At 36.2% G+C, this 24,278-nt stretch overlaps 1 protein-coding gene across 3 annotated transcripts in view; it reads left to right on the top strand.

The window, feature by feature from the left end:
- Positions 1-24,278, top strand: part of SYNE1 (spectrin repeat containing nuclear envelope protein 1) — a 526,037-nt gene that overhangs the window by 65,182 nt on the left and 436,577 nt on the right. For all 3 annotated transcript variants that reach the window (XM_030809854.1, XM_030809853.1, XM_030809855.1), the window contains exon 3: positions 24,011-24,072. In XM_030809854.1, the coding sequence (XP_030665714.1) occupies positions 24,011-24,072 (62 nt within the window). The remainder of the gene's footprint in view (positions 1-24,010; positions 24,073-24,278) is intronic.

Here is a 24,278-nt window from a genome sequence, read left to right as displayed (position 1 = left end):
GTAGTCCCAGCTACTTGGGAGGCTGAGACACAAGAATTACTTGGGCCCAGGAGGTAGAGGTTGCAGTGAGCCAAGATCTCGCCACTGCACTTCAGCCAGCTTGAGCAAAAGAGCGAGAGACGCTATCTCAAAAAAAAAAAAAAAAAAAGAATAAATTAAATTAAATAAAACTTTAACTCATATTTTTAGCACATATTTTCCCACTATACTCTTTGCCTTTATGTTTATAATATGTTGGATATGCATTTTTAATTTTTATGCAATGAAACCTATTCCTCTTTAGTTATTTTCAGGCCTAAAATGTCTTTCTTCATTATTAAGCATATTTGCTATATTTTCAGGTAGTTGTCGTAGTTTATTTTAATTCCCTAAACCATTTGGAATTCATTTTGGTGTAAAGTGAGGTTCTCAATGATTTTTTTTTCTACTTTTGTTTGCACTCTAGTTTTCCCTAAACTATTCATCAAAAGATCTTTCTCATTTTGTCTAGATAGACACAAGTCTCTTTCTGGACTGTGTATTTCATTGCATTCTATGGTGTGTTCTTTCTCTGTTACCACATTGCTTTAATTAATGTACCTTTTACGTTTTATTTTTAATATTTGATAGGACAAGTGTGTGTTCCCTTCCCTTGTTACTTTTCTTTTTCGTATCTGAGATTTTCTACATGAGAAAGTCAGACCGCCCTCCTTTTCTCCAGAAAGCACCCAGGAAGCTATTTTTTGACAATAAAGATCACTTTTTTTTCTTGGATTTTGCACAAAAATCTGTAAGTGCAAAGTTACTGCTATAATAACTAGTTAGCATTGGAATAGCAGGAGAGTTTCAGGCTGGGGACATCATGGCAGATGAAAAAATACTCTGTTCTTCTTTTATTCTTCTCTGTTGCCTTTGCTTCAGCAGATGGTAGAAGGACTCAGTGGTAATAATGGAGACAAAAAAATCAATAGAAGCTTCCAAATTATCCGTTATATATACTTCACTGTAGGCTAATTAAGATCTTTACTATTAAAGAAAAATGTAAGCACTGTGTAGGTTAGGAAAACAAAATAATATACAGTTTTATATTGTAATGGGAAAAGAAAATCTTTTTCATTGGCTGAGTTATTAATAGAATGATTAAAATGGTTATGCTTAGCATTCATCTATCTACAAATGAATGGATGAAGAAATTGTGGCATATATATAATGGAATATTATTCAGCTTTTAAAAAGAAGGAGGTCCTGCGACTTTTGACAACATAGATGAACCTAGAAGACTTGTGCTAAGTGAAAAATACTGCATGACAGTTACACAACAAATCTATAAAAAGTCAAATGCGTAGAAACAGATAGTGGAACAGCAGTTAACAGGTGCAGAGGGATGGGGCAGGTTAGGGAGATGTGGGACAAAGGGTATACAGTTGCCACACATGCATACGCACACACACACACACACACACACACACACACACACACAAAGTATGTGAAGAGATGGATATGTTAGTTTTCTGTAGTAATTATTTCACTATGTATATCAAAACATCATGTAAGACACCTTAAATATATACAATAACAAGTTAATGTTTAAAATAATATGTAGAAAAACAAAAGATGCTTGGCAGTGCCACAAAAAAAAGGGTTTGTGGATTGTTATTCTACCCGAAATTAGGCCCTTAAATAATGAAAGTCACTCTTACAACTGCGGTTGTTTGTGAAATTAATATTTGAGTCAGGCCAAGCTCTAGGTGGAGTAATCCTATAAAGACACCTTGCTGAAAATGCATCTGTGGTTTCTCTTCCTGCCTGATGTCCATTTGGCATCCACATTCTGTTGATAATCCCACTAAGTCTTATCCTACAGCACCGTGAATTTAAGATTTCGTGCCAAAAATGCTCTTTTAACCATGCTTTTAATTTAATTTGAAAGGTGGTGGATTGGACTCAAATTGTCTCTGAATCTATATTTTGCTGCTCCTGGATCTTCCTGTGTCCCCTTTGGCCCTCCTTCCTCTCACACTTCTTAATTGCTGCTATTTAATGTGGATATTTTTTTTCTCAAAGCTGGTATTGTTTCTTCCTGAAAAGAAGCAACATTGCCCTTGACAGTGCAAAACGAAAATACAAAGAAAGGTCATGCTAGTTGCTCGCTTCAGCTTGAGAAGCGAGAACATGTTTTTCTCAAACCTGCCAGCATCTCTGTGTTACCTTGCGTCATCCCTTGTTCCTTCACTCTTATCTCAGTGGGCTGGCATGCTTAACCTTGGTTTTGCACACACACCCCAGGTTCAACACTGGAGGGGTAAGGAGCTAGAAGCTGCTATATTTGCTTGGTGCTTCTTCCCCTATTTTTCCCTATACACAGCTGTAGTGCTGTGGAAGAAAAAAAATTATTTTTCAAGGATGTAAAGGAACTAAGTTTACAAGGGCGTTAGGGTTAGGTTTTGTATCTTCTTTTTCTCCTTGCCCGTGTGCCCTCTGCTCCCGTCACCCATGTATGTAGTCAGTGCTTTGCACATAATTTGTGTGGAGTAAATGTTTCTTGAGTCATTTAAGAAGCCTGGTCCTCATTTAAGGCTACAAACCATGTTTATTCTAACTTTTAAACCCCACAGTTCCTCCCCCTTAGTTGGCACTGAGTAGCTGGAAATCCAGAATGGAAATAAGGCTTAAGTGAGAAACTGAAAAGGACAAGAAATCCTATTTGTAAAACAACTGAAAACCATTTCCCTCTTATTTTTTCAGTTTTTTAGAAATATGCCCTTCCTTAGAGCCTCCTTTTTTTTAAAAAAAAATTTCAGCAAGGAACTTGTCTGAATAAGGGAATATTTTAAAGTGAAATAAAGTTTAGCAACCTTTGACCCTTTTCTGGATCTTGAGTGAATACCAAATGAGAATTTCAAGAATTATAAGGTTGAAGATTTAATGTTGAATATATGGGTATTGGGTGGGCAGACACTTAGCACATAATAGAGGGTAAATAGCAGTGCCAGTAAATGCCAAAGAGTATTAATAAGTCCGTACTTTTCCCTGACTTTAAATTTCTGCATATGCCATACTGGAGGACAAATCTGCTAACACTTAGGAATGAATACTAGGTGGTCGGCCCAGCTTTTAACGATTCAGGATTACTTTATTCCCAGTAATTAATTAACTTAATTGGCCTGAACATGTCAAGATAAATTAAAACCAGTGATGTGGATTTGCTCAGTAAATATACACTTGAATGTCTAAATTCCACAAGAGGCCCTCTTTCTTAGTGTTGAAGCTGGTGGAGGCAAAAGGAACCATATAAATTAACAATCAGGTTTCTCTTGGCTTCTAGAAACTTCTTTGCTTCCCTGTCTTTATTAAATACATATTCTAATAATAAAAGAAAGCAATGGTCTGTTCTATTCCCTTAAGAGAAGTTAATTGCTGCTATCATGTTTAAATCAATAAGAGTAAAAACAAGTATAACAAGTAACTAACATTTATTGATGAATGAATACTATGTGATAAGTTTTGGACACAGTATTTATGTAAAATATCTAATTTAATATTTACAGTGATTCTAGGAGGTTTTCATTATTATTTTTGTCTCTAGTTTACATATGGCTAAACGAAGCTATAGAGTGGCTAAGTCACCTTTTGAAATTCTCGCAGTAAATGATGATGCTGGGATCCCGAGTCGGATCTGTTGTACTCCTAGACCCCAAAATCTGTTGAGGAAATTCATATTTCTTTTGGCCTCTACTGAAGAGTGAGTTTGATTTTTTTTCCCTAGAAATCATGAGAATAGTTAACATTTTTTATAAGCAAACTTTTGGGGGTTAACAAATTTGATGTTATAATAAACATCCCTGTCCAGGCACAGTGGCTCATGCCTGTAATCCTAGCATTTTTGGAGGCCAAGGTGGGCAGATCACTTGAGTTCAGGAGCTCAAAACCAGCCTAGGCAACATGGCAAAACCCTGTCTTTACAAAAAATACAAAAATTAGCCAGGCATGGTGGCATGCCCCTGTAGTCCCAGCTACTTGGGAGGCTGAGGCGGGAGGATTGCTGGAGCCCAGGAGGTTGAGGCTATAGTGAGTCGAGATCGTGCCACTGCGCTCCTGTCTGGGTGACAGAGTGAGACCCTGCCTCAAACCAAAACAGACAAAAAACAAACATTTCTTACTCTAAATGAGTCAGAAAAATGAAAACATTTTCACCAGTGATTTTGTTTGTGGTGTTGTTTTAATAGGCATGAGTAGGCTACAACTGATTCCTGTTTTTCCTTGAAATCCCAGGCCAAGAAATTAGTTGATTCTAGACATGGAGAGTCTCACACATCTGTAAACATTTCTTGCTTAAAAAATCTAGTCTTTGATTGTCTTAGGCAGTATAAAATGGAATTCAAAAAATATTCTTTGTTCATTCTTACACCTATATTTGTTTGTCTTTTGTAAGGCTCTTTCTTTAACCGATATTTTATGTGCTTAAGTAATGTCAAACCTCTCCAATATTGTTTGCAAGTTTCAAAAAAATGGTGCGATTCTCTTGGCAACTTGCTATGCATATTTCTAGTATGGCAATTATAATTTGTAATGAGTGTTTTGCAATATTAGATATTTGGGAAAAATTCCAGAAAGTTCAAAGAACAAATCAGAAATAAACAAGATTATATCTTGTGTAAATATAAATACTGGAAATTAAATGCCCATGTCATAGTGATCTAAAAAGTGCCCATTTAATTTCTTCTCCCAAATTCTAAAATTAGATTTCTAAAGTAACAATTCTGGAAGTTTTTATAAGTTGGATGATTTTTTTTCCCAACAAAAATCCCTTAGAAGTTATTAAGATTTTAAAAAATTTTTCCAGCTTCATTGAGATGACATAAAAATTGTGTCAATATATCTTTTCAAGGTGTGCAATGTGATGATTTGATATATTTCTCATTGTGAAACGATTATCACAATCAACACTAGGATTTTAATAAGATAAAATGCCTAATTTTCTAAATACCAAATGAAAAAATGTCTCTTTTTTTCCACCAAAAGTGCATCTGAAGCACTTTTTATAAATCGATATGAACACTGTCTTTGTAGACACGCTGGCACTGGGGAGCGGTGCATTTGGCTAGTAAGCAGGGGGTAAGGACGAAGAAGAGGGAAGAATAGTATGCTTTTATAGAGATGTTGCTATAGTGATAATATCAGGAGAATGCTGCTAGGAGAGTTGGAAGTTCCCTTGGTGAAAGCTGTGTTTGGTTTAGATACGACTGAATTAGGATAATTTCCCAAAGTCAGTAAAATAGGTGAGATATGATAAAAACAACCTTCAAGACTCCAGGTATGATAAAAGGTACTATTTTGTTATTGTTGTCTCTATGTGTGTTTCTCCGTCTCTTTTTCTTTCTCTCTTTGTGTGTGTGTGTGTGTGTGTATATGTGTGTGTACTCTTTTTCCTCTATTATAATTTGAGTTGAAATACTTAGTACCAAAAAATGAATGTGTGGAGTAGACTTTAAAAGAACTCTAAAAGTTTAAAATCTTTTCTTCCTATTGTATCTGAACCTAAAACTAGTGGAAGTGAAATGAATAATACTGATTTATATTCATCATTTTGGAAAACCTAAAACCAGTATTTATAGTGAAAGCCTGAATAGTGAAAATGTAGATGATTGATATGTAGGGTTTTTTAAAAATATACACTTTAAGTTCTGGGACACATGTGCAGAACGTGCAGGTTTGTTACATAGGTATACATGTGCCATGGTGGTTTGCTGCACCCATCAACCCATCATCTACATTAGGTATTTCTCCTAATGCTATCCCTCTTATCCATTTGTCTGTCAATAGACAGGTCGATTCCACATCTTAGCTGTTGTGAATAGTGTGCAGTGCATATGATGGTGCAGATGTCTCTGTGATATACTGATTTCATTTCCTTTGGAGATATACTCAGTAGTGGGACTGCTGGATCATATGGTACTTCTATTTTTAATTTTTTTGAGAAACCTTCATACTGTTTTCCATAATGTCTGTAATAATTTACATTCCCACCAACAATGCAAGGGTTCCCTTGTCTCCACATCCTCACCAACAGTTGTTATCTTTTGCTATCTTGATAATATACATCCTAATGCATGAGGTGATATCTCATGGTGGTTTTAACTTGCTTTCCCTGATGTTTTGTGATGTTGAGCATTTTTTCTCATAATTGGCCATTCATATGTATACTTTTGAGAAACGTCTAGTCAGGTCCTTTGCCCATTTTTTTTGTTTTTGTTTTTCTGCTATTAAGTTTTTGAGTTTCTAACATATTTTGCATATTAATCCCTTATCAATTGTGTGGTTTGCAAATATTTTCTCCACTCTCTAGGTTGTCTCTTCCCTCTGTTGATGTTCCCTTTGCTGTGCAGAAGCTTTTTAGTTTGGTGCAATTCTATTTGCCTATTTTTGCTTTGTTGGCTGTGCTTGTAAGGTCATATCCAGAAAATCATTGTTTAGTCCAATATCAAGAAGCTGTTTTGCCCATGTTTTCTTCTAGTACATTTATGATTTCAGGACTTAACGTTTAAATCTTTAATCCATCTTGAGTTGATTTTTGTGTATGTTGTAAAATAAGGATCCAGTTTCACTTATTTGCACGTGGATAGCCAGTTTTCCTAACACCATTTCCTGAAGGGACAGTCTTTCTCCATTGTGTATTCTCGATGCCTTTTTCAAAGATTAATTGACTGAATATTATATATGGGTTTATTTCTATGCTTTCTGTTCCAATCCATGTATTGTTTTTTATGCCAGTACCATGCAGTTTTGATTACTACAGCTATATAATATAATTTAAAATCAGGAAGTATGCCTCCAGCTTTGTTCTTTTTCCTTAAAATTGCTTCATGGTATTTGATGGTTTCATACAATTTTTAGGACTGTTTTTTTTCTATTTCTATTAAAAATGCCTTTGGAATTTTGATAGGAATTACATTGAATCTGTAGATCATTTAAGGTAATATGAACATTTTGTCAATATTGATTCTTCTGATCCATAAAAGGAAATATCTTTCCATGTATTTGCCTTGTCAGTTTTTTGCATCAATGCTTTATTGTTTCATTATACAGATCTTTTATCTCCTTGGTTAAGTTTACTCCTAAGTATTTTATTCTTTTTTGTGCTATTGTGAATAGAATATTTTTAAAATTTATTTTTTGAAAAAAAAAGTCTTTTTGGATAGTTCATTGTTTATGTATAGACATGCAACTGAATTTTGTATGTTAATTTTGTACCTTATAACTTAACTAAATTTATCAGTTAGAACAGTTTTTTTGGTGGAGTCTAGGGTTTACTCTATTTGAGATAATGTCATCTGCAAACAAAAGTTTACTTATTCCTTTCTGATTTTGATGCCTTTTATTGCTTTTGCTTGCTTAATTGATTTGGGTAGGAATTTCAGTGTTATGTTGAATAGAACATAGCACTGTGTGAAAGTGGGCAGCCTTGTCTTTTTCCTGATCTTGGAGGAAAAATTTTCAACATTGTACCATTCACTATACTATTTAGTTGTAGGCTTTTCTTATGTGGTCTTTATTGTGTTGAGATACATTCCTCCTGTACCTAATTTTTTGAGTTTTTAATCATAAAAGTATGTTGAGTTTTGTCAGATGCTTTTCATGCATCTATAGAGATGATCATATGACCTTTATCTTTCATTCTGTTATTATGGTATAGCACATTGATTAATTTGCATATATTGAACCATTCTTGAATCTCAGGTATAAATCCCATTGACCATGGTCATGTTGAATTTGGTTTGCTAGTGTTTCATTGAGAATTTTCGTGTCTACATTTATCAGGGATATTGGCTTGTAATTTTCTTTTCTTGTATTCTTATCTGGCTTTAGTATCAGAGTAATGCTGGCCTTATAAAATGAGTGTGGAAGTGGTGCATTCTCATTAATTTTTTAAACAGTTTGAGAAAGATTGGTATTAGTTTTTCTTTAAATGTTTGGTGGAATTCACCCATAAAACCTTCAGATCCTGGGATTGTCTTTGTTGAAAGATTTTCTCTTACTACTTCAATATCCTTCCTCATTATTGGTCTACTCAGATTTTCTATTTCTTCTTCTTCTTTTATTTTTCTTTTTGAGATGGAGTCTTGCTCTGTTACCTAGGCAGGAGTGCAATGGTGCCATCTCAGCTCAGTGCAACCTCTGCCTCCCAGGTTTAAGCTATTCTCCCACCTCAGCCTCCCGAGTAGCTGGGACTATAGGTGCATGCCACCACACCCAGCTAATTTATTTATTTATTTTTTGTATTTTTGATAGAGATGGGGTTTCACCATGTTGTTCAGGCTGGTCTCGAACTCCTGACCTCAAGTGATCTGCCCACCTCGGCCTCCCACAGTGCTGAGATTTCGGGTGTGAGCCACCACACCCAGCCGTCTGTTTCTTCTTGATTCAGTTTTGGTAGGTTGTATGTGTCTGAAATTTATCCATTTCTTCTAGATTATGCAATTTGTTGATATATAATTGTTCATATATTCTCTTATGATCCCTTATATTTCTGTAGTATCAGTTGTAATATCTCTTATTTTATTTATTTGAACCTCCTCTCTTTTCTTTAGTCTAGCTGAAAGTTTGTAATTGTGTTTATCTTTTCAAAAACCAACTCTTAGTTTCATTGATAGTTTTCTCTTGTTTTCTAGTTTTGATTCCATTTATTTCTGCTCTGATCTTTGTTATTTCCTTCCTTCTCCTAAGTTTGGGCTTAGTCTTTCTCCTTTTGCTAGCTCCTTGAGGTATAAAATTAGGTTGCTTAAAATCTTTCTTTTTTAAAAAAGTAGGCGTTTATTACTATAAACCGTCCTCTTAGAACTTATTTTGTTGCATCTCCTAAGTTTTTGTAGGTAATATTTCCATTTTCATTCATCTCAAGATATTTTTTGGTTTCCCTTTTATTTTCTGGCCCACTGGTTGTTCAATGAATTGTTTAATTTCCACATATTTGAGAATTTTCAAATTTTCTTCATATTACTGATCTCTTGTTTTATGTTTTTTTGTGGTCAGAAAAGAGAAGACATGATTTCAACTTTCTTAAATATGATAAGAGGCCAGACAGCAATAGCTCATGCCTGTAATCACAGCATTTTAGGAGGCCGAGATGGGAGGATTACTTGAGGTAAGGAGTTCTAGACCAGCCTGGGCAACACAGCGAGACCCTGTCTCTACAAAAAATTTTTAAAACATTAGCTGGGCATGGTGGCACTCAGCTGTAATTCCAGCAGCTACTCAGGAGGCTGAGGTGGGAGGATTGCTTGAATCCAGGAGTTCTAGGCTACAGTGAGTGGCACTGCACTCTAGCCTAGGCAACAGATGCAACCCTTTCTCTAAAAATAAATAAATAAATAAATAAGTAAAATTAAACACGTTAAGACTTGTTTTGTGGTCTAATATATTAATATATTATCTATCCTGGGGAATTGTCTGTGTGCACTTGAAAATAATGTGTATTTTGCTGTTGCTGGATGGAATGTTCTATATATATCTGTTAGGTTGTTTAGGTTTATAGTGTTCTTCAAATCTATTGTTTCCTTATTGAGTTTCTGTCAGGATGATCTATCCGTTGTCAAATGTGAAGTACTAAAATCTGCTACTATTATCATATTGCTGTTTATTTCTTTCGATTCTGTTAGCATTCATTTTATATACTTAGGTGCTCTGATGTTGGGTAAATATATACTTAACACTGTTATGTACTCTTGATGAATTGATCCTTTTGTCATTATATGATGATCATCTTTGTCTCTTTTGACAGTGTTTGACTTAAAATCTACGTTGTGCGATATAAGGATAGCCATCCTTGTTCTCCTTTGGTTACAATTTACATGGAATTTCTTAATCCATACCTTTACTTTCAGACTGTGTGCTTCCTTAAAGCTAAAGTGAATCTCGTGTAGGCAGCATATAGTTAGATCTTATACTTTTTAATCCATTTGGCCACTCTTTGTCTTTTGATTAAAGAATTTAGTCTATTTACTTTTAAAATAATTATTGGTAGGTAAGGATCCAGTACTGACATGCTGTTGTTTTCTGTTTTGCAGTTATTTTATTCCGTTCTTCCTCTCTTGCCATCCTCTTGTGATTTGATGATTTTTTGTGGTGGTATGTTTTAATTCCTTTATCTTTGTGTATCTGCTAAGCTCTGAAAATTTAAACAGTCCCAGTAACAATGAGAATAGCAGCACGGTCCCACTAGTAATGAGATTAGTAGTTCTCATTAGTTGTATGCTATGTTCGATGTTCTGGCCATATCGTTTTTAATATGGTACAGGGGGAAAGGGAGTAAGGAGGGTTTCATTTGACTTTGGCACTTGCTTGCTGAGATACCCATTTCTGACACGGTTTTCTCATCCGTGAGTTGGAAATTGTGCCTACATTGCCTATCTCCAGATAGATTGTGATATGTAAAGTTATTCTGGAAACCCCAATGGGCAATTTGGACACGAGAGTAGAATGAAGTGATTGAAGGTATGGGCTTTTGAGGCAGACAGATATCCATGCTCCACGTTTAGTGTCTGTGTCACCTCAAGCAAGTTGATGAACCTCGTTTGCTCCAGTCTCTTTACATGTAAAATTGGTGAGGGTAGAGGATATTTCCTCATATGGCTATTGCAAAGTTTTAATTAGATAATATGTGTAGTAAATATATGCAACATATGCCTGCCCCATACATTCTAAATAGGAGATAGATTTCTATTATTATTAAAAGTAACCTTTAAAATTATTCATTACTATACAAATAAACGTGAGCATGTGAGGTTGGATTGACACTCAGGAAATTTATTTGTGACACCCACCAACTGCTGTCTCATGTGGAAGCGCCTGCAGCTGCCGTGGCGGCCAACAGGTTCTGGAGTCCAGTAGATCTTCTATTGTGAGGAAGGTCACTAAACACCACGCTAGATCTGAAGCAGCCGAAAGCAACAGCACCATCTGGTGCTCTGTGCAGGATTAACCACTGAATGCAGGTCTTCCAAGTGGCTAATTGAATTACATGGTGGGGGTTGAATTTGAGATTGCAATTTCTAACATTGGTTCTTCAAACTCTATGATTTGACGTTATTTCTCGGGTTCACTCTTTCAGGTGCTTGCTGTTTTTCATTTCATCTCCACCTAAGATTTATGAGTTTTGTTGTTAAAATTGTAGCTCTCTTTACATCTTCTCAAGGGGACAGGCAGTATAAAGTATAGGTGAAATTGTGTCAAATTATTGTATCTGTGCTTGGATATTTACAAAATAACATATAACTATATAATATAAATATGTAAATATATAAATATTTATATTTATATATTATGAGAGAGAAAGAGAGAGAAGAAATATTTAGATCACAGGGTGAGACTAAGAAATAATATTAGCAGTAATTTGAAATGCAAAATCCCAAAATATGAAAATGTAAAATTGTAAAATCCTGAACCTACTTAAGATGAAGAACAGTAATTTGATGAAAAGCAACGACCAAACTTTGAAAGCACTCTCTGAGAACAGTCATGTTTGTTTGAGAGAACTGTGGGTTTTTAAAAAGTCTAGATTAAATATTGGACATAAAATATACGAACACTGTGACCAGCTTTTCTCCCCTCTTTTCCCCATTCCACACAAAACAATGTATTTTGAATTGTTGAAACTCTTAGTATTGGAATACAGTTTCAGGTTAAAATAAAGTGGTTCTATGAAGGTAGTATTTCAGGACATTTTTCAAGACTCCCTGTCTTTCTGTTGCCCTGGTATTGCTAAGAGCTCATAACAGGAAAATATTTCATAGTTCTGGTGGCTTTCTTGCAAAAGCAGGAGACGCCACATTTTACAGGAGGGAGCTGGCTACATGTTGCAAGTTTGTCCAGCCTCAGCTTGAAGTCCTTCTCAGGGCTTCTGTGTGTGCTCTCTGATTGGAAATAACCTTTCATCCAAGAGATCAGTTGTCTTCATGTTTTCATTAACATGTACCTTTATATGTAATTCAGCAGGAAAACTCTTAGATGTGAAGGCAGCATTTTCTCCTTGGCTTCCATTGTAGCAAACAGTAGGAGGGTAGGCTTTCGTGTTTTCCACAAGAATAATCTTTAATCATGTAGCAGTGATATTTTTAAAATCTACTAATATATTTCATGTCGCTGTTCTGAACTTTTCTTTGCATTTACAAAACTTGGACTGTGATGTAATTCTTTTTGATTCCTGTTTCCCCCGCTGGACTCTCAGGGACCAAACCCATCCTCTCAGATTGCATCCACAGCTGGTCAGCAGAACGGCTGGTATACGTGAGGGTCACAGTGGAATTTATTAAATAAGTGAATCAAATAATCAGCAAATCGATCTGTCAAAATTAGATTAGGGTAAGAGACTGACTACTAAATACTGGTCATTATTCTGTAACTCTTCAGCCTTCATTCCAGTTTCTAGATTTCTGGCATATTTCCTCACCCCCACTATTCTTTAGCTTCCTTGTTCACATCCGAGTTAATGATCTTCTCTGTGTATGTGGCAGGTTATTTGTGAGAACCCAAATGAGAAATGTATACAAAACATGAATAAGTTCAAGTGCTATAGAGATACAAGGTAAAAGGTATTTTCATTACTTCACTATCCGATTATTGTCTTATGCAACATTGTATCCACAAATAGAGGAAGAAAAAGGTGTCAGGAAAAAATCCACAAAAGTTCTGCTTGAAACTATTCAAATGTGTCTTGATCTAGAGCTAAAAGGTTTGAAGTGCCACAATGAGCTGTGCTGTTTTTCCTCCCATTGTATTGACTGCTTCGTTCTCTCTATTGTAATTATTACTCTCCGAGTGCACGTCTCCATCCCTGCACTTCTGTATGATTCACACAACCTTTATCTGAAAGTCTAAGGACCCCAGCTTTGTCTTCAAACTCAGAATCTTTTGGATTTTAGAAGTGTCATACGGTGCACATACTGTTTATTATGGTTCACTCTCAATCAGAGTCTGTGGCAGCACCTTGCAATCAAAGATGTTGATATTTCTGCAGAGAAAAGTATGAATTTTCACATTAAGTGGAATAATGAAAGACTATAAATAGCCTTTTCTCAATTCAGGTCAATTTTTTGCTACCAAATTATTTACTACAAAGTTACAAAACTGAGGCCCATCCAAGGCTTCAAGGCTGATGCATCTGTCCCCTCCTCTCTCTCACACCCCCATACGTATGAGATGACAAATTCTTCGTGAGATGAAAGCATTTCCACATTGTTGTCACCCTAGAAGCCAACCCAGTGCCTAGCACATTTTCTAATATATGTGTCCTTGTATAACTGCCACCACTGTGACAAATACATTAAAATTTGGTAAATTTTAAGATTTTTAAAATATTTGTTTTTAAAAAATAGATTTTGCTTTATATAGTTCTAAAATATTTTTTAGAGGTTTAGAATTATAAGATAAATTGAACGCACTATCAGATCTATACACCCTTTCCCACTTATACCTTCCCACCACATAAGACCAAACTTTCCAGATTTGAATGACATAATTTCAGACATCATAAGATATTTTAATTCATATTGGAAAAATTGTGTAATTTCTATATAACCTTTTGGCAAAAGTCTTAGATTTACTATATTTTGTCACTTTTCAAATAGATATATCACTAGGGTGTAGGGTACTACCAGTATCTAATGCGTAAAGGCCAATGACGTTGCTAGACATCCTATAATGCGTAAGACCACCTCCCACGACAAAGAATCATCTTGCCTAAATGTCAGTATTGCTGAGGTTAAGCAACTCTAACTTAGGAACTGAGATAATTATATTCCTTTCATCCCATCTGCCTTAGATTTAAAGTGAAATGGTTATATTTTGCAAATATAACTTTAATGAAATTCGGCTCTTTCAATCTAGCCACTGGTTTTAAATACAAAAGAAGTGCAACTCCAATTCTGAAAGTCTTAAGAGCAATGTAAGTCTTTACTGACATTCACTTGAAAAAAAAATTTTGAAGCAGTCATTAGAGGACTCAACACAGGCAAGACTCCCTAAAAATTCTCTTAACTCATCTTTTCCCTCAAGCCCACAGCTGTAGATAGCTATTAATTTTCTCTCCTCTTTTCCTCTGTCCCTTCCCATCAATCCATGTCAGAACTCATGCAGAGTAACTTTGGTTGCCCTTGTTCTTTGCAATTTTTAATCCATTACTTGTCTGATTAGAACAGGAAAAGCCTAGGAGACAGGCCCAAACAAGTAAGCCTAGAATCTTTTCATTATGGAAAACAGAGTGAGGGAGGAGAAGAAGGACCCCTCCACCCTCACCGCCCCTACATCCATGTAAATGCCTTTATTTGAGTTAGCCTTTGCTGTGTAACAAACTACTCCAAAATTCTGTGGCTTAAGCCAATCACAATTAATCCTTTCTCACAGTATGTGGATTTGCTGGTTAGTTCAGTTAAATATGGATGGTTTCATAAGGACACATATACAAGACAACATACCAGGCAGGGGGCTGATCTTTAGGAATATGATATTGAGAAAAACACTTTCTTCCCACAAGGAATTTGTATCAAGTATGTATGGATGTGGGAGAGAGGAGGTATCAGGCACATCAGCCTTGAAGTCTTAGGCCTCAGTTTGTTGACTTCACTTGGGTTCATCTGTGGCTGAGTTCATCTGTAGGGATGACTGAGCTTGAAGATCCAAGGTGACCTCATTCATGTGCCTGGTAGTTAGTTCTAGCTAACAAATGAGACATCTGAATTCTTCCACAGATGCAAACATCTTCTAATATGAACTGCTTTCTTTGCACAGTGGTTTTAGAATGGAGATCCAAGAGAGCTGAAACAGAAACTTCATGACCTCTTAAGGCCTAGAATCAGATGACATAAAGTAATTTCTGCTGCATTACTAAATAAAGCAAGACCATACGAGTTCAGATTCAAGGGGAAAGGAAATTGATTCTACCCCTGGATGGGAAGAAGGACAAAGTCACCATACAAAAGAGGATGCATAGTTGGACCACAGGATTTTGTGGCCATAATTTAAAATCTGTCCTCTGGTCACTACTGTTTGTTTTCTTCCTCCATGGAAAATACATTCATCCATTCTCAAGGTATCAAAAGTCTCCTCCAGCCTTGGGTTTGGCATCAAGCTCTAAGTCCCGTGTTGCATCATTTGTATCTTGTCCAGATAGAGATGAGATTCCTCAGGTGAAATTTCTCTCAATCCATAGACCCATAAACTAAAAAGAGAAGTTACCTGCTCCCCACTTCTTCAACATGCAGTGATGAGGCAAGAGTGGGGTCACTGCAATAGATGCTTCTGTCCAAGGAGTGAGAGAATTGAACAAAGGAAGCAATTGTGGTCCAGCCATTCTGAAATCCAGTGAGCCACACGTGGCCAGTTCCTTTCGTCCAGGGGCAAGGCATGTTCCTTGTTATCTTGGTAAGAGATGGCTCCAGATTGCAACTGATAGTTTTCTTAGCCTTCTTCCTAGCCACACAAAGTTGTGGTTCCAGTCTCCTGTTCATTTGGATTGGTGCTGTTCCTTCAGTGAAAGCTGGCTTCTTAAAAACTTGTCTGTAGTGCATTCTGTGCTCCCAAAATCTCAACTTTGAAACAAACATTGGACACATATGAGGCTGCTGTGGGCAGTGCCCTTAAGATGCTTAGAAGCTGGTTTGTCTAGTTGAGAAGGTCAGCTAGGCACTACTTTAAATCTTTCCAAATGTTCTCTTTTTTCCCCAGCCTTATTGAGGTATAATTGATGAATACAACTTACATACATTTAAGTTGTACAGTGTGATGATTTGATATACATATAAATTGTGAAATGAATACCACAGTCAAGTTAATTAACAAATCCATTATGACAGATAAAGAAAATGTGACACACACATACAATTGATTATTATTCCTCCATTAAAAAATAAGGAAATCCTACCATTTGCAATGACATGAATGAACCTGAAGGACATGATGCTAAATTAAATAAGTGAGATACAGAATGAAAGGTACTGTGTGATATCATTTATATGTGGAGTTTAAACAAGTCAAACTCTTTCTGAGTTTTCAACAATACTCAGACCTTTGATTTGCTGTTACCCTGAAGCGTTTTCTTACTTTGCAAATCTTTTTTTTGGAAAGACTAGGAATAACAAAATATCTTATTTTTCAGTCCATCATATCCTAGGCCTCTGTGTTTCCTTTTCCTTGTGCCTGCAAATGAAAGAGCTCATTTCTCTCTCTTCCAACACCTTATAATGTGCAGCTAAAAGAAGTCAATTAACACTTTCAGCATTCTGCAAGGAAATCTCCCTGGCCAGAATCATGAGTTCAAGTTACTGCAGGTGACAGAATATATAATATACAAAGTATGTATGGCTCTTTCTCCAATTTCCAATGGCGGTTCCCTCACTGTTCAATCAGCCTCCACTAATAGGCTCTTCATGTCCTTCCAATCTCCTTTCCCTGTCTGGTCCCAAGGACAACACCATATGTCTTAGATTTTTGTTAGAGCAACACCACACTCCTGGTAGCAATTTCTGTTTTGGTTAGCTTTTCCTGTGCAACAAACCACCACCAAATCTTAGTGGCATAGAGCAACAACAGTTTAGGATTTCTCATATTTCTGTGAGTGGGCTGGGTGTTCCTTCTGCCAGCTGTGCCTGGGCCCATTCACATGGCTACATGCATCTGGGGGATCAGTTGGACTGGCAGGTCCAGGGCGGCTCACTCTTGTGTCAGGCAGCTGTTGCTGGCGGCCATCTGAGGTACCTCAGTTCTCCTCCAAGTGACTTTTTTTTTTTTTTTTTTAGCTGTATTTTTACTCATTGAAATACTAGGTGAAATCAGGGTAAAGTCAACTAAAGGAAAAATGGTTGTTTCATTCATTTGTACTTAAACCAGCCAAAGTAGTACAAATGTCATTATGATGCAGCAAATAAAAGACCTCTGTCTACAAATATTAGCGCAACCAACAAATTAGGGGATATAGTAAAACAGAGCCAAAAAGGGTGAGGAAATCAATGAAGTATGTTACAGCTTAACTGTTTACCTCAACAGAGTTTTTAAAAAATAAGTAAAGCCTCCCAGTCCCCCAAAATAGGAATATACCTTCATCACACCAATTTGTACGTTTATTTCTTATTCTTGAGGTTTGGAATCTATCCTCCAAGTGACTTCTTATTCCCGAAGATCTTAGACCAGCTTCCTTGTGTAGAGGTCTGAGAGCAGAGTTGAATTCCAGTGTAGCCAAAGTGAAATTTCAAGTCCTCTTAAAGGCCCAGCCTCAGATGTCACTTAAAATCACTTCTGTCATATCATTGATCAATGCAGCTCTCAATGCCAGCCCAGACTCAAGGTCTGGGGAAATGAGACCACCTCCTAAGAGAAGGGGTAATAAAATCACATTGCAAAGGATGTGCTGATCAAGATGGGAAGGATTTATGGTCATATTTGGAAATCTGCCACAGCCTGGTCCTGTAAATGTTTTTCATTTATATATTCAATTTTAAAATCTTAACATTGAGTAGTTATAAGCACCTGTAAATTGTTCATTTTCTTGTGTTGGACTATTCAATATACTTTATTCCATACCCATATATAATAAAGTTAGTGGTAATTTTAGTAATTGTAGATATGCAATCCAGATAATATAATCCTGTTCCCAAATCAAGTCATTTGATGGTGTTTCATAATTAATAATCATTACATTGTCACCATATGCCTTTGCTGTTTTTTTCCCCTTTGTAGTCACATCATTTGGTTGTGGGAGGAAATTCAATCTGCATTCGTCTATTTTTTCAATTTCATTCCAATATTTTATTGAGGTGTATTTGCCTGCAATGAAAATGATGAAAAATCTTTATTAGATACTACCAGGAATGATGTGATTTTAAATATGTGATTTGTTTTAAATGAACATTTGCATTTATATTTTTAGATAATTTAAATCCTTAAGACATTTATTTAAGCTATCATTATTATTAAAGAAACCTATCGGGCATAATAATAATCTGCAAAAAAAACCCCAAAAAAGTTTATCATAACCTATTGCAAGTTCCTATAAATGTATCAATGCATGGTACTATTTATTTATTTATTTTGCCAGAGATTGCAATTTCATGCTTACCTATATATAATTATGTAAACAGCATTTCTTTCTTCTTAGTATTAATTAATTTATTCATTTTTGAGACACAGTTTTACTTTGTCGCACAGGCTGGAGTGCAGTGGTGTGATCTCGGCTCACTGCAACCTCTGCCTTTCTTTTTTTTTTGAGATGGAGTCTCGCTCTGTTGCCCAGGCTGGAGTGCAGTGGCGCAATCTCGGCTCACTGCAAGCTCCACCTCCCGGGTTCACGCCATTCTCCTGCCTCAGCCTCTCCGAGTAGCTGGGACTACAGGCGCCCACCACCACGCCCGGCTAATTTTTTTTTGTATTTTTAGTAGAGATGGGGTTTCACCGTGGTCTCGATCTCCTGACCTCGTGATCTGCCCACCTTGGCCTCCCAAGGTGCTGGGATTACAAGCGTGAGCCACTGCACCCGGCCAACCTCTGCCTTTCAAGTGATTCTCCCGTCTTAGCCTCCTGAGTAGCTGGGATTACAGGTGCCCACCACCATGTCTGGCTAATTTTTATATTATTCATAGAGACAGGTTTTCACCATGTTGGCCAGGCTAGTCTCAAACTCTTGACCTCAAGTGATCCTCCTGCCTGGGCCTCTCAAAGTGCTGAGCCACAGCACCCAGACTCTTCCTGGTATATATATATATATTAAATGTGATATTAATTACAGATGGATACTTCTAGACATTTACTATTTTGCTCTTTATGATATTTTATGATTCTGATGAAAATACATTATGCATTATTATGTACGTACTGATACATGAAATGCTATATCGCTCAGAAATAAATTATTATGGAAGAATGTATTCAATATATTAAAATATACTAATTTCATTTATTGTCCAAATTTTAAACATACCATCTGTTAGGTGGATATTGTCATGTATTTTGATATTTTTGTAATTTAGTAAATCTATTTAAAAGTCAGTGGTCATAGGACCCTGTGACACAGTTTTATGTCACATATTAGTTGCTACATTTGTTGTGTATGGTAAAATTAAAAGTATATTTAACATGTTTCTAGACAATATATTATTTGTGATTGATTGCAATGGCTGCACAATAACCCAAGCCACCTTTTATTATGATCTTTGTGCTTCCAGGTGCGTGTTTAAGTCACCTGAAGTAAATCACAATTGTGCAGTACCCGCAGATGACTATTAGTATAACTCATCAAGAAGAAAACCATGAACTATCATCAGTTGTGATAGTTTCCTAATAGTCAAATGGAATCACAGTTGCTAAATTGGGCCTCATTTTTGCATTTGTCGTGTGTCATGATCTTGTCCTGAAATGGAAAAACTCTGAGAAAATATCTAAAAATGGGCAAAGAAATACAGAAATTGAATATCTGAGCCAGAACCCTTTTTTTTTTACTCATTTCTACAGAGGAATACTACCCTATAATATTACCCAGAGCTAGCTGTTTATGTAGCCTCAGCCGACTCCAATTCCTGAGGTCTGTAGCACCAACTGCTTTTGAAATAGAACAAGCAATGAGAGCCTCAAGGATGAAGGACCCAGAGATTTTTTAGAACTCGTTTGTGGTTGTTGCTTTTAATGTTACACAATCTGGCCTTTAGGAACCAATTACGATTTAGGTTGTAAGAGAAAAGGAGAATTTGAACGAATTCTACCCAGTAATAATCACCCACACCAAAAACTGGTCTTAAATCAGAGCCTATCACAGCTGTGCAGCACCCAAATTGTAGTGTGGCTTCCCCAGCCACACCTTTCCTCTACCCTGATGCTGCTGTCATCTCATCCATTTTACGATGCCTTTGCAATTGGTCTGAGTTCTCATAACTCTTCTCAAGCAGAAAAGCTGAAGACAGAACATTGTTAATAAAGTTGTTACTTGTTAAATATATTTAAACTGTTTTCTTAAATATAATGACATATAAAGTCATGTGTAGCTTAATGATGGAGTTATATTCTGGGAAATTTGTCTTCTAGGTGAATTCATTGTTGTGGGAACACGGTAGAGTGTACTTGTGCAAACCTAGAGGGTATAGACTATTACACATCTAGGCTGCATGATATAGCCTATTACTCCTAGGCTACAAACTTGTACAGCATGTGACTGTACTGACTATTGTAAGCAACTGTAGCACACAGTAAGTATTTTGTGTATCTGAACATGTCTAAATATAGAAAAGGCAATGGGTTGCCCTACAATGGCAGGACATCACTAGACAACTGGAATTTTTCAGTTGTGTTTATAATCTTATGGCACTACTGTCATATATGAGGTTTGTCATTGGCCAAAAAATCATTATGCGGTGCATGACTGTACTTAAGAACTTTATAGACCTAGTCATGAAGGTTCATTTTGTTCCCTGTCAACAGCATTAAAAAGAAATGTTGTCTGGGCGCGGTGGCTCATACCTGTAATCCCAGCACTTTGGGAGGCCGAGGTGGGTGGATCGCAAGGTCAGGAGATTGAGACCATCCTGGCTAACATGGTGAAACCCCGTCTCTACTAAAAAATACAAAAAATTAGCCGGGCGTGGTGGTGGACGCCTGTAGTCCCAGCTACTTGGGAGGCTGAGGCAGGAGAATGGGGTGAACCCGGGAGGCGGAGCTTGCAGTGAGCCGAGATCACGCCACTGCGCTCCAGCCTGGGCGACAGAGCGAGACTCTGTCTCAAAAAAAAAAAAAAAAAAAAAAGAAATGTTATTGTTCGTTAAACTTTTAACACAAGTTGATAGACATTCGTTGCATGTTTCTGTTACTTCCACAAATTGAACATTTTATGTTGTTGGTATCAGATTTAACTACCAAATCTTGGGAGTAAGGTTTTCAAGATTTACATTAAAAATGAGGGTTTGCTGAATAATTAAATTAAACAATTTTTTTCTTTTAGGAAAATAATAAGTAAAATCAGAAAAATATTTACTTAGAATTCAGCTGACTACATCTGATAATACAAAAAGTGAATTGTAGGACCTAGTAAAATCTGTTTTTGCAACCATAGTAAAAAGGAAACACGTAAAGAATTTAACATTTAAATATATGCTGTGCTACAAAAAAGATAATTTGAGGATTCTAAAAAAGGCCATTTAGCTGAAGTCTAACTATAAACTCAGAGATTTACCATCAGATGAAATTGTTACAATACTATTATTATTTCATTAAAGGTTATAATAGTGAAAATATAACAATTTATATGAAGTAATATGTCATCAGATTATATATTTAATTTTATGACAGTATACATTAACATATTATGCCAACTTATATTAACATTTTTAAACAGTGGTATTGTGTGATGTTTATAAAAGAATGTATAATCTCAAGTTGAGTGTAAACAATTTACATATAATTTAACTGTGTCTATTTTAGATTTTGAATTGGATTTTATGCATTATAAACTTCCAAATTCCATCAAACCTACCTTGATTAGTTAAGATCATTTTGCTGCTACCTAACTTTATTTATACAACCTAAAGATTCTCAGGTCAAAAAATTTGAACTATAAATTTATAATTTTCATGAGATTAATATTTGATAGATGAATGTGGTAATTTTTATGCTACCCTTGAGTGACAGTATAATGGCATAGTATACTACTAGATTTCTGTAGTCTACAACATGGCTCTGCTGCTGGATGACCTTGGTAGTTCAGTGTCTTGACAGTTTTGTATGTAAAATGGGCATTATAATAGTTCCTGCTCATAGATCTGTGACAAGAATTAATGGATTAATACATATATAATATTATATGTAATATATAATGACAAACGATAATTAAAATATAAAGTAATTGATTTATCTAAATGTCAGTGCCTGGTATATAGGAAGTGCTGCTTATTTTTATACTGATTTGTTTTTTTTATACACTTGAAAATTAAAGAGCATGTTAAAATATATTAGAGGTAATGGATTCTGTCAATTTTGCAGATAGATTCAAAATTTCTCCAAATTAAAAGGCTTTGTATTTATTTTCTTCACTCATTCATTCTTATTGGTCATACTCGTAGGCATTGGGAACCGAGTTGCTGTCCTCCTGGGCTTTACATTCTAGTAGACAAGCAAATAGTCTGGGCTGAAGCACAGATAAGGTCAGAGACAGAGATTTGAGTATCATCCCTCAAAAGGCGAGGGATTGAAATTAATTCTTGTTTATGTCCCCCACAACACAGTGTTTACTAGTTTGTGAACAGCTGATACTCGGGATATGCTGGTGGGGTGGATAAAATTCACTTCTTCTTTTGAAGGTATTAAACTACTTCTCTGTGGCTTTCCTCTTTTTTTTTTTTAACTTTTATTTTAGGTGCAGGGGTTACATGTGTAGGTTTGTTACATGGGTAAATTGTGTGTCGCTGAGTTTTGTGTATGAATGATCTTGTCACCTGGTTAGTCAGCATATTACCCAATAGGTAGTTTTTCAACCCACACCCCCCTCCCAGGATACAAAATCGATGTACAAAATTTGGTGGCATTTCTATACACCAACAACTTGTAATGTGAGAGCCAAATCAAGGATGCAACCCCATTTACAATAGTCACACACACTCAATAAAATACTTTGGAATACATCTAACTAAAGAGGTGAAAGATCTCTACCAGAAGAACCATAAAACACTGCTGAAAGAGATCATAGATGATACAAACAAATGGAAAAGCATCCCATGCTTATGGATGAGAAGAATCAATATTGTTAAAAAAGCCATACTGCCCAAAGTGATCTACAGACTCAACGCTGTTCCTGTCAAACTACCAACATCATTTTTATCTCTTTATACCTCTAATTAAAGCCTACCCAAACCCTACCTCTTTTCCTTTCTATATTAGTTCCTCCTGTTACTTAACAAAGTACCACAAACCTTGAAGTTTAAAGCAAAAATCATTTATTATCTCCAAATGTTTGCATGTCAGGAGTCCATGCAAAGCTTAGCTGCGTTATCTGTTCAGGGTCTCACAAGGCTATAACTAAGGCATCAGCTGGATTTCAGTCTTATCTGAAGGCCTAACTGTGGAAGAATCCACTTTTGGGCTCTGTCACAATGTTAGCAGAATTCATTCCCTGTGACTGTTTGACAAGGGCCTGGTGTCTTACTGGCTGTTCACTGAGATTGCACTTCACTCCTGAAGGAAGCCTCTAGTTCCTTGCCATTGACCCTCTCCAAAGGAACTTCACAACCTGGCTGGTTGCTTCTTCTAGGCAAGCAGGAGAATCTCTCACTCCAGTCAGCTAAGCTGGAGTATCATACAGTAACATGATCACAAGTGTGACGTCTCATCACCTTTGTCATATCCTATTGGCTAGACACAAGTCACAGGTTCTACCCACATTCTGCCGATACAAAAATGGGGATTCCATGTGGTGGGAATTTTTGGAGGTCACTCCAGGGTGTAGTCACCACATTCCCATCTGGGTGAAGTTCCTTTAGTGCTTCATGTATATGGCTCTCTCTTACTGCATTACTGTGTAACACTCTGCTATTCATAGCCCTTGCTATGAATATAGCAATGGAATGCTATATTCCATTATAAAATACCTAGAGGTGGAAATAGTCCATTTCCACCTTGAGATATTTTATAGCAGGGACCTTGCCCTATTCAGCCCTCTGTATTCTTTTGCACTTAGCATAAAATTCAGCACTTAGTGGTCTTGGTGAATTTTTATTTTTAACAGCTTTTTTGAAGTATAAGTCATCAGTGAATTTTAAGTAAGTGGATGAAGGTAAACATAGGGCTAACATATGGCAAATTTTAAAGCATTCGCAGATAATTTTTTAAAGGAATAGTCTATATGATTGTATAGATCGACTTTTTTTGACTTTTCCCTTCAAGACAATAATTGGTAAAATGAATGAGAAAACGATTTCACGATTCCTTCCAGATTTGTGTAAATAGGACTTTTTCTCATTATACAACTTCATGAAATATTACATTATTTAACCAGATTTCTTTTTCTTTCTAGATGAGCAAGAGATAGTACAAAAACGAACTTTCACAAAATGGATCAACTCTCATCTGGCCAAGGTAAAGGAAACTACCCAGCATTACAGGTTTACTTAGGTTGAGCCAGTAAATCATTAAATGTCCAGTATAACAAAATGCTTCTGTCCCTGTTGTCACTGTTACGAATCAATAATAGTGTAATCTTATTGGTTGGTCTAGCTGTTGCCTAAGAGTGGAATTTGCTAACATTGCTTCTGGGAAGAAATGAACTTATAGCTAAAGTCAAG

Source organism: Nomascus leucogenys, chromosome 3 (genome assembly GCF_006542625.1).
Source record: "Nomascus leucogenys isolate Asia chromosome 3, Asia_NLE_v1, whole genome shotgun sequence".
Classification (NCBI taxonomy): Eukaryota; Metazoa; Chordata; class Mammalia; order Primates; family Hylobatidae; genus Nomascus; species Nomascus leucogenys.
Note: the sequence above shows the minus strand (reverse complement) of the source record. Positions and strands in the feature narration are given on the sequence as shown.